Below are 13,405 nucleotides of genomic sequence, written 5' to 3'. Positions count from 1 at the left end.
TGTATTGTCTTTCAAACAATTCAACAAGTACAATGGACTACAATAAGTGATAATGATATATACAATATATACAATGCATGTTTGAAGCTGTCAAAAAATAGTACAATCTTCTTGGTATATATATGTGTAGGAAAAATAGTTTCAAAAGTCCATAAGGTACATGTATAAATGATCACAAAGTCTTCATTAAGCTTAGCTGCTGGCTACACTTTGGAGTATCCTACGGGAACTGGTGAATTGACTTCATGATGTATAGAATTAATTAAGCTTGGATATTTGATTGGAAATGGGGCTGAAGAAATATTCTTGAAACGGCCGTCCCCCACCCATCATGCTTAATGCTTAATGAAGACTTTGTGATCATTTATACATGTACCTTATGGACTTTTGAAACTATTTTTCCTACACATATATATGTACTATTTTTTGGCAGCTTCAAACATGCATTGTATATATTGTATATATTATTATCACTTTTTGTAGTCCATTGTACTTGTTGAATTGGTTGAAACACAATACAAATTTTGTATCATTGTACTGTATTTTTCCCGTGCCAGTTTCCAAACCTCACGGTATTAGCACGGAGGTGCTCTTTTTTCTGATTTTGCCAACTACCTGGAGGTTGGCAACCCTAACTTAGGTGCTGTGGAACGCAGACAGGATGGCGCTCCTGCATTGTTTGCGGGCTTCCTAGAGGCCCCTGGTTGGCCACTATGTGAACAGACTGCTGGACTTGATGGGCCTTGGTCTGATCCAGCAGGGCCTTTCTTATGTTCTTATCTCCAGGTAATAAAAATCCCCTGGAGAAAATGGCCACTGACAATTGGACTCTATGGTATTGAAGTCCCCCCCCCTCTTCAAGCCCCGCCGTCTTCAGACTACATCCCCAAAATCTCCAGGTATTTCCCAATCTGGAGCTGCCAACCCTATGTGACCACTTGACTTCAGTCTGACCTAAACCCAGAAGTTTTTTTCTTGTTGGTTGCTGGAAGGCTTGCAGGATCCTGGCAGTTTCTGCAAAGCACACCAATTCTATTGTCTTTTTGAATCAAAGGTTGCTTTCAAGTCCGAGAATGGTGTTGTTCAAAGAGATTCCCCTATGACTTATCTTGAGCAGAGAAGATGAAACTACTGTTTGACTAGCTGGCCTCAGGGGGAAAGTCCAGCCCCTTCAAAAGAAGTTTAATGTGTGGAAATGGGCAGTTGAAGTTTTCCGTGGCATGGACGAACGTCACATCGCATCTGCTGCCGATCCAATTGCATTCATTAACTTTATTTCTAGTCCACCTTTCTTGCTCAGACTCAAGGTGGATCACAAAATTTAGCTGTGCTGCAGGAACGGCATAAAACCTATAATAAACGTTGTAGCAAGACTGGAAAACAAACCGGAAAACAATGCAATGATCACAGTATAAAACACGATGTAAGGAATGCAAAAACCATGAAAACGAGAATTCACTAAGAGGTAAAGAAAACGTACGAATTATGCAAAGATATGTAATCGAATTGAAATAATGTGTGAGATATATGTTACAGTAGCTTCTTGTTATAGTTAAACACAAATATAGATGCAGAAAGATAGAACTGTTTAAAAAACGATAACATGATATTGTTTCTAAAGCCCAAACTAATACACTAATCGGTATAAACTAGCGGAATTTACATTTCTGTTTAGTAATAATTTTTCATATCAGAATATATCCAAAGTGAATATAACAGGGATGCTAATAATAATGCTTCAGGTGGTTGTTTTACCTTGCTTTTGTTTATGTTCCCCCCCCCGATATCCCTTTTTAAATTTCTGTATCCTATATTTAAAAAAAACTAATACAAACTTTATATATAAAAAAAAGAAACGCAAAAGCCAAATTACAAGAAGGGAGAGAACAATGGGAAATCTGGGGTAAGTGATGCATACAGAAAAGGCCTTTATTATGATTTAGAAAGAGCTATTCCAGAAAACGTCACACCATATGCGCTCTTCCCTTATTTCCCAACCTGAACCTGTCTTTCCCGCAATGGAAGGACAACTTGCAACTTCAGAGGGGCTATTTAAATTGTCGAAGAGGCACGAGAGCGAAGGTTTAAATGCTCTTCCCCTGGAATGCTTCCGCCTGGGACGGATAAATAATTTGTTAAAAACTGCCAAAGAGCCAGCGTGGTGTCGTGGTTAAGAACAGTGGACTGTAATCTGGAGAACCAGGTTCGATCCCTCGTTCCTCCACATGAAGCCAGCTGGGTGACCTTGGGCTAGTCACAGCTCTCTTTGAACTCTCTCAGCTCTATCTATCTATCTATCTATCTATCTATCTATCTATCTATCTATCTATCTATCTATCTATCTATCTATCCATCCATCTATCCATCCATCTATCCATCCATCTATCCATCCATCTATCCATCCATCTATCCACCCATCTATCCACCCATCTATCCATCTATCCATCTATCTATCTATCTATCTATCTATCTATCTATCTATCTATCTATCTATCTATCTATCTATCTATCTATCTATCTATCTATCTATCTATCTATCCATCCATCCATCCATCCATCCATCCATCCATCTATCTATCTATCTATCTATCTATCTATCTATCTATCTATCTATCATCCATCCATCCATCCATCCATCCATCCATCCATCCATCCATCCAATACATATGCTGATAACAGATTGCTTATTCCAAAGCCTTAAGCACGTTTTGTCTTATTTTGGTTGCCACCCAGGCAAATCTGGCCATACTAAGTTTGGTATTGTATCCGACCAAAGGAGCACTAAACGATGTTTTCTGAGAGGTCTGGGGCATCCGTTCTACCAGCTGAAAAGTTAACCGAAGGCACTGCGGTTCACTAGTCTGAGCTGTCGCTTTCCTTGGACGTTAGAGTGGAGATAAACACTCTCATAACGCCCAGTCACTTGCCAGGCGTTGGCAGGGAGCAAACTAAGGCAGGGCGCCCACCACAAGCTCGCAGCTGTTGCCATGACTGGCGGTTTTCTGGCCCCTCTTTCTCCTTCCTCCGATTTCGACACACGACCGCAAATTTAGAAATGCAATGACAGCTTGAAGAAATTAAAAACAATCTCTTTCAGCGCCCGCTTGGGTGTGATAGGACGTATGTGAGTTAGAAAAGACTCAATAAGTATGTGAAGAGAAAAATTAGGACAAATGCTTATAATACATATTAAGCTATAACTAGGGTTGCCAACCTCCAGGTGGTGGCTGGAGATCTGCTATTATATCTGATCTCCAGGCAATAGAGATAGGGTTGCCAACCTCCAGGTGGTATTCAAAGGAAACCTCATGCTCAAGTAGGAAGTTAAATAAATGACAGCAAGCACTGATTGCACACAACTTATTATATAAGTTACAGAACATCTTGTAAATTGTGATTTATTGTACGGGATTTTCTCATTATATATCCCATACAATAAACCACAATTTACAAGATGTTCTGTAATGCCCGAGATACTGTAAAGTATATACAAAGCATGAAGTCACACTGAAGGGCGAAGCGGCTCCAATCGGAACGGAGACAAGGCGGCGCTCCGTGGAGAAATGGAAAGCCCGGACAAGAGTCTCGTGGTGCTGGAGACGTGTATGAAAGCTTTTTAACAATATATTCTTGTGCAAAAGCGGTAAGATGATGTATTGACTTCATCCCGAGATGGGAAACCGGTAAGACCCATTTCACCATGGCTTTGTCCATCGGGGAAGTACAATGCAGCGAGAGATGACTATCTCAGACGCTGAGAAGCATGTAGCTTACAGATCATAGGATGGCTCTTAGCGATCTTAATGAGTTAGAAAAGCTTATTATACTTATTATGTGAAGAGAAAAGTTAGGACAAATGCTTATAATACATATTAAGCTATAACTAGGGTTGCCAACCTCCAGGTGGTGGCTGGAGATCTCCCGCTATTACAACTGATCTCCAGCCGATAGAGATTAGTTCCCTGGAGAAAATGGCCTCTTTGGCAACTGGAACTGTATGGCGTTGAAGTCCCTCCCCTCTCTAAACCCCGCCCTCCTCAGGCTCCGCCTCAAAAAACCTCCTGCCGGTGTCGAAGAGGGACCTGGCAACCCTAGCAATACGCGATACAGGATAAAATATAACATTAACAGCTTGATATAGATATTTTAGAATTTTAGCCATGGTAAAGTAAGAAATTTTTCTTAACCTAGAATTAAATTAAAGTTTAATGGTTAACTTTACATGTTTATCTTGGAGAAAACAAGAAATAAGGTTGAATAAATGGTAGAAATATAAATTGTTTGAATAGAAGATCCGTTTAGGATAAAGTAAGGCATATTTATGTTTTTTTAGGTAGGTAGAATGGATGTGATGTTTTATTTTGTATGTTATGTATTTGTAATCTTAATTTTAAAATAAATAAATAAATAAAAGCAAAAAAGGATGAATGTGAGTTTAGGGGTTCCTCAGACAACCCGAAGCTGGACATTTCAGAGGACAGGTCTCAAAAAAGAGGGCCCTGAATAAGTAGGGTTGCCAACCTCCAGGTACTAGCTGGAGATCTCCTGCTACTACAACTGATCTCCAGCCGACAGTTCACCTGGAGAAAATGGCAGATTGTTCCAATTGGACTCTATGGCAGTGAAGCCCCTCCTCTCTCCAAACCCCGCCCTCCTCAGGCTCCGCCTCAAAAAGTTCCCGCTGATGGCAAATAGGGTCCTGGCAATCCTATGAATAAGAGGACCTCTGGCCACCTGAATACGGGAAGCGTAGATCTGAGAATTTTTTTGTTTCAGGGTTACATGACCCTCAACGCATCTAGAGTGTTCCAAGCGCTTCGCAAATATTATCTTGTGATCATCCTTATAACAGGTGTTGAGGAGCTTAACTGTTTAAACTGTTTGTCCCCACAGCATTTCCTGAGCACCATAAAAATAGGCCCTCTCATACAACTGGGACACATAGGAAACCCAACTCCCCCCCGCATTGGGACAGTAGCCACGGGAGATTTCTCTCCAGAGCTTGGCAAAAGGCGAAACGGTTAATCGTCCTGTCTTGACACTGTGGTCTCAATTCAGATCAGCCCCCCTTTTGCAACAGCTATTAAAGTCAATTAAAGACATCAGCAGAGGCTAATTTCTGGCATCTCCTGTACTGGAGCCCTGAGAAAGACTTGCCCAAGGCGACCTAACCAGTTTGTGTTAACTCCATTTGGCCACAAAGCATGCTGGTTGACTTTGGGACAGTCATTCTCTCTTAGCCTCACCCACCTCACAGGGTTGTTTTGAGGTTAAAAAAACGAGGAAGAACCAAGTATACCCTTCTGAGCTCTTTGGAGAAAGTTAAACAAAAATATACCTGCATATCCCAGGATTTTTATTCTGCATTATTAAATCCCACCTATACGAACAAGGAATTCTAAAGCAAGGGTGTCAAACATTTGTCCTTTCCAGGACACCGTGAACGAAAGGGTACTTTACCAGTTTAGTTGTTTCTCAAAACCCTTCCTCAAAGTTGTAAAGAATGGCTCCCTCCACCATCTGTGTGTGTCACTTACTGTGAATATATTCCAGATTAATCCCACAAAGTACGAGGCTGCAGCAAAGTGGGGTCAGTTCGCTAATGGAATCCTGTGCTTCACCCCGCATAGATAATAACCCAGCAATCTTATATGTGAGCTTGAGGGGAGGCGTCAAGAACCCTAAATCTGGACAGGAGTTGAGGAATCAATTCCCCCCAGCCTTTGAATTAAATCTGTAAAGTGAATGATCGCCAGAGACAATTAATTAGAGGGAGAGATGTGTAGAGCCTCATGTTGAAGGAAATATGGGAGATGTTTAATTTAATTGGCTGATAGCCACCTAATGATTAATAGATGTCTGTCCCAAAAACTCATGAGATGAAACAAATGGGTCGAAAAGCAGGTCTTCCCAGCTGAATTCCAATGCCCCAAATAGGGTTGCCAACCTCCAGGCAAGAGTATATGTGTTTGATTGTAATTTGAACGGTGTGTTGACAAATCTATTGGGGTTTATATATTTTTTTATATTAGGCTGACACAATGAAGCAGCTACAAAAAAAGAAGGCATTTTTAAAGTTGCCTGTGGAAGTCATTTAGCTGAAGAAGCCACAAACGGGGTGAAAACGCTGACACATTCCGGAAGGCGCGTTTCTTCCCTCCCCCTGCTCCGGAGCTGGACTGCTATTTTGTCAGCAAAAGAATTGATGAGTTACCTTTGCAACCCTGATAAAATGCTAGTTGTTCATGTTTATTGAAACAGAGGATCTGTATGGACTTATTTCTTTTGTTTTGTATTGTTGTAAGAGTAGGTTTTCTTATGTGTATAGTACGTTTATAGGTGGTACGTTGTAAGTGTTTGCACATTGTAATTGAAGATACACAATACATGTTGAGAGGTTTAGTCTAGTGCTGGTTTATTTTTGTTGCATAACCTCCAGGCACGAGCTGGAGATCTCCTGCTATTACAACTGATCTCCAGTTCCCCTGGAGAAAATGGCTGCTTTGGTAATTGGACTCTATGGCACTGAAGTCCTTCCCTCCCCAAAACCCACCCTCATCAGGCTCCACCCCAAAAGCTTCCACCGGTGGCAAAGAGGGACCTGGCTACCCTAGCCCCAAAGGTTCTTCAGAAGGGGGATTTGCTCTGTAGCGATCCGATGCCAAAGGGTGGATCACTCCAGGTTTGTCTGTCCAACGTGTTTGGGATCCACTCCGGCACAGTTAAGTAAAATTGTCTGTGTATGAAAACCCTTCTGGGTCCCTATAAGTCGGCTGTGACTTGGTGGCACTTTACAGGCATACACATGACTGGTTTTACATCGCAGTCTAACACATTTCTATCTTCACCCTTCCTCCATTGTGCTCAGGATGGGATAAATCAGGGGTGTCAAACGTAATGCCCTTGGGCTGGGTCCAGCCCTGTGAGAGCTCTTATACAGCCTGCGAGCCCCCCACCCCCCAACGCTCGATTTGGGCTGGCGAGGCATGGCCCGGCCCGACTAAGTGACCTTTATGTCATTATCCGGCTAGGGTTGACACCCTCCAGGTACTAGCTGGAGATCTTCTGTGATTACAACTGATGTCCAGCCGATAGAGATCAGTTCACCTGGAGAAAATGCCTGCTTTGGCCATTGGACACTATGGCACTGAAGCCCCTCCCCTCCCCAAACCCTGCCCTCCTCAGGCTGTGCCCCAAAAACCTCCCGCCGGTGGCAAAGAGGGACCTGGCAAGCCTATATCCTGCCCTCATAATAATTGAATTTGACACCCCTGGTATAAATGGTTTTCCCCTTTCTCTGTTATACTCACAACAGCCCTGCGGAGTATAGTGCCTCTCAGTGGTGAAAGAAGATTATAAAACAGAAGACTGTTTTACTGGCTTACTCCTTTATTTCTGGGTTTGGGCAGAGTGATATCTCGCGTGATAACTGGAGAGAAGGGAGTCTGTTTTCTTGGATCTCAGACGACTCCAAGGGACGGTGTTTCTTCACAGGTTGCATCCTGCCACATACTGAGAAAGGTCCCGACCTTGACAGTATGCCCTCCACGCCACCCTGGGGGAGCAGGAGAACAGATAAGAACATGGCACATTTCACATTAGTGTTGTTTTTTCGTTTCTACCGATCTGCTAGGGTTACCAACCTCCAGGTGAGGCCTGAAGTTCTCCCAGAATGACAACTGATCTCTGGACTGCAGAGATGAGTTTTTGTGGAGGGAATGGCAGGTATTCCCAGCTGAATTCCAGTGTATCAAAGGTTCTTCAGAAGGGGAATTTTCTCTATAGCGATCCACCCCCCCCCAAGGCATCATATGCAGAGATGCATAATTTCTTTTTTACTGCACACCTGCTATTTTACAGTCTTGGTCTTGGCTGACGGGGACTCTTTGGTGGTGGAAAATGCTGTCCAATTGCAGCCGACTCATGTCAACACCATAGGATTTTCAAGCCAAGAGGTGAGCAGAGGTGGTTTGCCATTGCCTGCCTCTGCGTAACAACCCTGCTCTCCCATCCAAATACTGACCAAGGCTGACCCTGCTTAGAAGCAGAAGAGTTGGTTTTTATATGCCGACTTTCTCTACCACTCTCCCATCCAAATACTGACCAAGGCTGACCCTGCTTAGAAGCAGAAGAGTTGGTTTTTATATGCCGACTTTCTCTACCACTTAAGGGAGACTCAAACCGGCTTACAATCACCTTCCCTTCCCCTCCCCACAACAGACACCCAGTGAGGTAGGTGGGGCTGAGAGAGCTCTTAATAGAACTGTTACTTGCCTAGGGTTGCCAACACCAGGTACTAGCTGGAGATCTCCTGCTATTACAACTGATATCCAGCTGATAGAGATCAGTTCACCTGGAGAAAATGGCTGCTTTGGCCATTGGACTCTATGGCACTGAAATCCCTCCCTTCCCCAAACCCCGCCCTCCTCAGGCTCTGCCCTTAAAACCTCCCGCCAGTTGGCAAGAGGGACCTGGCAACCCTATACTTGCCCAAGGTCACCCTACTGGCTTCATGTGGAGGAGTGAGGAATCAAACCCGGTTCTCCAGGTCAGAGCCTGCCGCTCCAAACCACTGCTCTTAACCACTACGCCACGCTAGCTTCTGAAACCTGATGAGATTGGGCTAGCTGCCCAGGCTGAGGCCAGAGATGTTCAGAGGTGGTTTGCCATCACCTGCTTCTGCGTGGGACCCTGGACTTCCCTGGTAGTCTCCCAGCCAAATACGAACCAGGGCTGACCCTGATTAGCTTCTGATACCTGATGAGATTGGGCTAGCCTGGGCCATCCAGGTCAGGGGCTGTTTGGAGGTCCACAATCCTGCACTTGAAGTGGTGGGGGATACTAGTAAGAGCCCCTGACTCTTCTTCCCTTCCCCCACCAACCCGTGCCCCCTTACCAGGCTCCCATTCCATTTGAAGAATCGGTGACCACCATCTTAGCACAAGCCACGTCGGTGGCGATGTTGTTTGTCAGCAGTTCTGCAGGGAGAAAAAGAAGAGGGTGTTAGTTCCACACTGGACTAACACTGATGACGGAGCAGTTTGAGGACTGGCAAGAGCAACACCTGACCCTCCTCTGGTTGCTGCTGGGTGTTTTTTTTTCTGTAATGACTTCTCCGACTTTAAAAGTTGTGCGGCAAGCAGAAATACATCATGGGCAGCTAGCCATTGGCTCAAAAAGCAGCAACAGAAGAAGAAGAAGAGAAGGAGATGGAGGAGGAGGAGGAGGAGGAGGAGGAGGAGAAGAGAAGGATGGAGAAGGAGAAGATGAAGAAGGAGAAGGAGAAAGAGAAGGAAAAGAAGGAGGAGGAGGAGAAAAGAAGGAGATGAAGTAGAAGAAGGAGGAGAAGGAGAAGATGAAGGAGAAGGAAAAGGAAAAGGAGGAGGAGGAAGAGAAGGAGGAGGAGAAGAGAAGGAGATGAAGTAGAAGGAGGAGGAGGAGGAGAAGAAGGAGAAGGAAAAGGAAAAGAAGGAGGAGGACGAGGAGAAGACGGAGAAGGAGAAGAAGAAGAAAAGAAGAAGGAGAAGAAAAAGAAGAGGTGTTTTTTTTTTATATCCCGATTTTCTCTGCCTTTAAGGAGTCCCCAAACTGGCTCGCAATCACCTTACCTTCACGTCCGCACAACAGACACCCTGTGAGGTAGGTGGGGCCGAGAGAGCACTAAGAGAATTGTGACTAGCTCAAGGTGACCCAGCAGGCGTCATGTGGAGGAGGGAAGAAACCAACCCAGGTCACCAGATCAGAGTCCGTCACTCATGTGGAGAAGCAGGGAATCAAACCCGGTTCTCCAGATTAGAATCCGCCGCTTTTAACTGCTACACCACGCTGGCTCTTATGGAGAGGAGGAGAGGCGAATGATGCTGTAAGCTGTTTGGGGGGCCCTAGTGGGGAGAAAACCGGGATAGAAACTGCCCAATCAATTCTCACCAGAACACTGAATCCCGCAGATGTTGGAACTCGGCTGAGAGTCGTACTGGCACCAGTAGCGGCTGTTGATCTGGAAGATGCCGAAGTCGGTACTGCCGTCGTAGTCGTTGTAGTGCGTGGCGTCCGTGTTGTAGCTGCTCTCGTGGAAGGCCATGCAGACCCCTGAGGCAGGGAGAAAGGAGACAGGTCGGAAGGGAAGCACCGAGCTTTGTGTGTGGATGTGTGCGTGCGGGAGCCAAGCGGCACTGTGGACCATGGACAGGGCTGCCAACCTTCAGGAGGGGCCGTGGCTCAGTGACAGAGCCTCTGCTTGGCATGCAGGAGGTCCCAGGTTCAATCCCCGGCATCTCCAGTTAAAGGGACTAGGCGAAAGACCTCCACCTGAGACCCTGGAGAGCTGCTGCCGGTCTGAGTAGACAATACTGACTTTGATGGACCGAGGGTCTGATTCAATATAAGGCAGCTATTAGCCTTCCGCCTCAATGTACCATGATAGTTTCATCTAGCAACACGATAGACGCACATCCGTTGTGTTTATGAATTCCCGATAGACAAAGCTTCTGCGAAATGGGATTTGCACCGGGTTCCCATCTCGGGGATTACAGTCTTGACCACGAAGATACCGTGCTCTAACCCGACTCTCAGTGCATGAGACTGGGCTCTTTCTTATCACCCTCAAGCTCGGGCAGATGTGTTCACCCGAAGTGGCTGGAAATTTATCTTGTGTCCTGTTAATTCTCAGAACTTTGAACTTCACTTTGTATATTTTCTCGGGACTTTCTATTGACACTATACCTTTCTTCTGCAATGTTTTATTTTGCCTGTTATTTTGAATAATCACCAATTAGCTATCAGTGCTGTCTTTTGTCTTTCACCACCATTACTCAGCACGAGGTTATTTTTGAAAACCTCCAGGTACTAGCTGGAGATCTCCTGCTATTACAACTGATCTCCAGGTGATGGAGATCAGTTCACCTGGAGAAAATGGCCGCTTTGGCAATTGGACTCTATGGCATTGAAGTCCCTCCCCTCCCCAACCCCACCCTCCTCAGGCTCTGCCCCCAAAACCTCCCGCTGGTGGCGAAGAGGGACCTGGCAACCCTAACCAAAGTCTTGAATGGAAGCTGGTGGCAGTTACTTTGAGATTCCTCTCGACCATTCCCTTGACCCAGCTAGTACCTGGAAGTTGGCAACCCTAAGTAAAGGAGGTATAAAAGCAAAGTATAGTAGGGTAAGAAGAATGGTATCAAGTCTTTGGTATTACTATTGCTTTGATAGACAGTTTGGAAGGTATCAAGCATCAAGGATTAGTATTGTTTTGATAGCCTGAAAAGTAGTGGGAATATTGATAAAGGATTTAAGTAGAGTTTTGATCAAATCAATGACCTGTAAGACCTGAGCGATTAACTGAAAATGAACTCCCTGAAAGATGAAGATGAACTCCCTGAAACATTTTCCCCTGGAGAAAATGGCCGCTTTGGCAATTGGACTCTATGGAATTGAAGTCCTTCCCCTCCCCAAACCCCACCTTCCTCAGGCTCCACCCCCAAAATTTCCAGGCATTTCCCAACACAGAGCTGGCAACCCTAACCATGGAGGAGCATCTGCATACTGTGTGCCTTCCAAATTGGCAGCCATCATCACCACATCCTGGGGCAGGGAGTTCCACAGTATAGCAATTAAATTTAACTACCCCCCAATTCCCTGATTTTGTGCACCCTCTTGCTGTCTTCCTAAGACGGTCTACTCTTTTCACAAGAACCCATTCCAGTTTCTCCCCGCACTCACAGTTGGCCAGGCTGTAGCCGGCGTAGCCGTCTAAGCCCAGTTCCTGGAGTGTCTGAGCCAGTTCACAGCGCCCCAAAACCTCGCCTCGTCCCTTGGGAATGACGCAGGCAAGGAGGGTCAGCAGCAAAAAGGCCTTCATTGTTGCAGCACAGGTCTACCAAAGGTGGAAGACGGGGCGTCTTGCCCACTTTTATATGCATCTTGGAACTCCTCCGGAAAGCATCCAAGGTCGGCGAACATTGTGATTACCTTGGAACATTTACCTTTCCCTTGTGTGGCTATCAGGGTACATGGCAACAAAAAGACCCTGCAGATCTGTGAGCCGCGGCTCTCCATTTGCAATAATGGTAATCATACTTACCGCTTCCCACTGTTTAGATTGCTCAGAGATACGTTATCAGGTTATAAGCCTTAAAACGGGGGCCGCCAACCTTTTCTTTAACGATAAGACGCTTCAGAGTAATGGAAAAATGCCCTGAGGGACTTCCCTCGCTCCTGCACGTTACCAAGTTCGGTGCTGCCCGAGAGACGGAAGGCGGGATGGGAAAAGCACCAGAAAGGGATGCAGCGCAGAGAAAAAATACCTACGAAATTGGGGAAGGGTTGCGGGTGGCTCAGTGGAAGAGCCCGGAGGAAACGGCAGCATTGGAGGGTGGACTCTATGACATTACATCCCCCACTGAGCTCCCTCCCTACCTCAAACTCTGCCCTCCCTAGGCACGGCCCCCAAATCTCCAGGGATTTCCCAAGCTAGATTTGGCAACCCAATAAGAATGTAACTTGGGCATTTTGTGCACGGCTGTTTCCCTTGCGGTCACCCATTTCCGACCGTCAGAGGTCGCCTCGCTCCCCCCTCTGCGTTTCCCCGCGTTTTCAGGAACCTGTTTTATCTCAAATTTGAAACCAAGGGCAAAATGTGGGGAAACGCAGGGGGAGAGAGAGGCGATCTCTGACGGTCGGAAACAGCACGCAAAATCAAAACAAAGACCCGAAGTCGTTGGAGGGGTGACCACGAGGGAAACAGCCATGCATAAAAGGCCTTAATGAGGTTCCAGCTTGAACCCCTGTCCAAAAACATGGTTGTTTGGGAGTCTACTAAATTGGACACCATCAGAGAGCCAACGTGGTGTAGTGGTTAAGAGTGGTGGACTCTGATCTGGAGAACCTGGTTCGATTCCCCAGTCCTCCACATGAGTGGTGGAGGCTAATCTGGGGGACTGGATTTGTTTCCCCACTCCTACACATGAAGCCAGCTGGGTGACCTTTGGCTAGTCACAGCTCTCTTAGAGCTCTCTCAGCCTCACAGGGTGTCTGTTGCGGGGAAGGGAAGGTGACTGTAAGCCGGTTTGAGTCTGCTTTAAGTGGTAGAGAAAGTTGGCATATAAAAACCAACTCCTCCTCCTCCTCCTCCTCCTCCTCCTCTTCTTCTTCTTCTTCTTCCTTACGTGGTAGTAGGGTTGCCAGGTCCCCCTTCACCACCAGCAGGAGGTTTTTGGGGCAGAGCCTGGGGAGGGTGGGGTATGGGGAGGGTGGGAACGTCAATGCCATAGAGTCCGATGGTCAAAGTGGCCATTTTCTCCAGGTGAGCTGATCTCTATCGGCTGGAGATCAGTTTTAATAGCAGGAGATCTCCAGCTACCACCTGCAGGTGGGCAACCCTAAGTGGTAGAAAAAGTCAGCATATTAAAAA

At 45.9% G+C, this 13,405-nt stretch overlaps 1 protein-coding gene across 1 annotated transcript; it reads right to left on the bottom strand.

The window, feature by feature from the left end:
• Window positions 1-7,488: 7,488 nt before the first annotated feature.
• LOC130487474 (lysozyme C, milk isozyme-like) lies at window positions 7,489-11,854 on the bottom strand. The gene is made up of 4 exons (XM_056860999.1): window positions 11,716-11,854; window positions 9,928-10,089; window positions 8,897-8,978; window positions 7,489-7,555 (listed from the first exon to the last, which is right to left on the bottom strand). The coding sequence occupies exons 1-4, from the start codon at window positions 11,852-11,854 to the stop codon at window positions 7,489-7,491; spliced, it is 450 nt and encodes a 149-aa protein (XP_056716977.1).
• Between the last annotated feature and the right edge of the window lie 1,551 nt (window positions 11,855-13,405).

Source organism: Euleptes europaea, chromosome 1, assembly GCF_029931775.1.
Source record: "Euleptes europaea isolate rEulEur1 chromosome 1, rEulEur1.hap1, whole genome shotgun sequence".
Lineage (NCBI taxonomy): Eukaryota > Metazoa > Chordata > Lepidosauria > Squamata > Sphaerodactylidae > Euleptes > Euleptes europaea.
This window is presented reverse-complemented; position numbering and strand designations above follow the sequence as displayed.

Bases quoted from the DNA above. Each gene is read 5' to 3' on its own strand.
- LOC130487474 (XM_056860999.1), bottom strand. From the start codon at position 11,854: ATGAAGGCCTTTTTGCTGCTGACCCTCCTTGCCTGCGTCATTCCCAAG. The intron at 10,090-11,715 runs GTGAGTGCGGGG...TCCCTGCCTCAG, and splicing joins CGGCTACAGCCTGGCCAACT to GGGTCTGCATGGCCTTCCAC. The intron at 8,979-9,927 runs GTGAGAATTGAT...TTCTCCCTGCAG, and splicing joins CTGCGGGATTCAGTGTTCTG to AACTGCTGACAAACAACATC.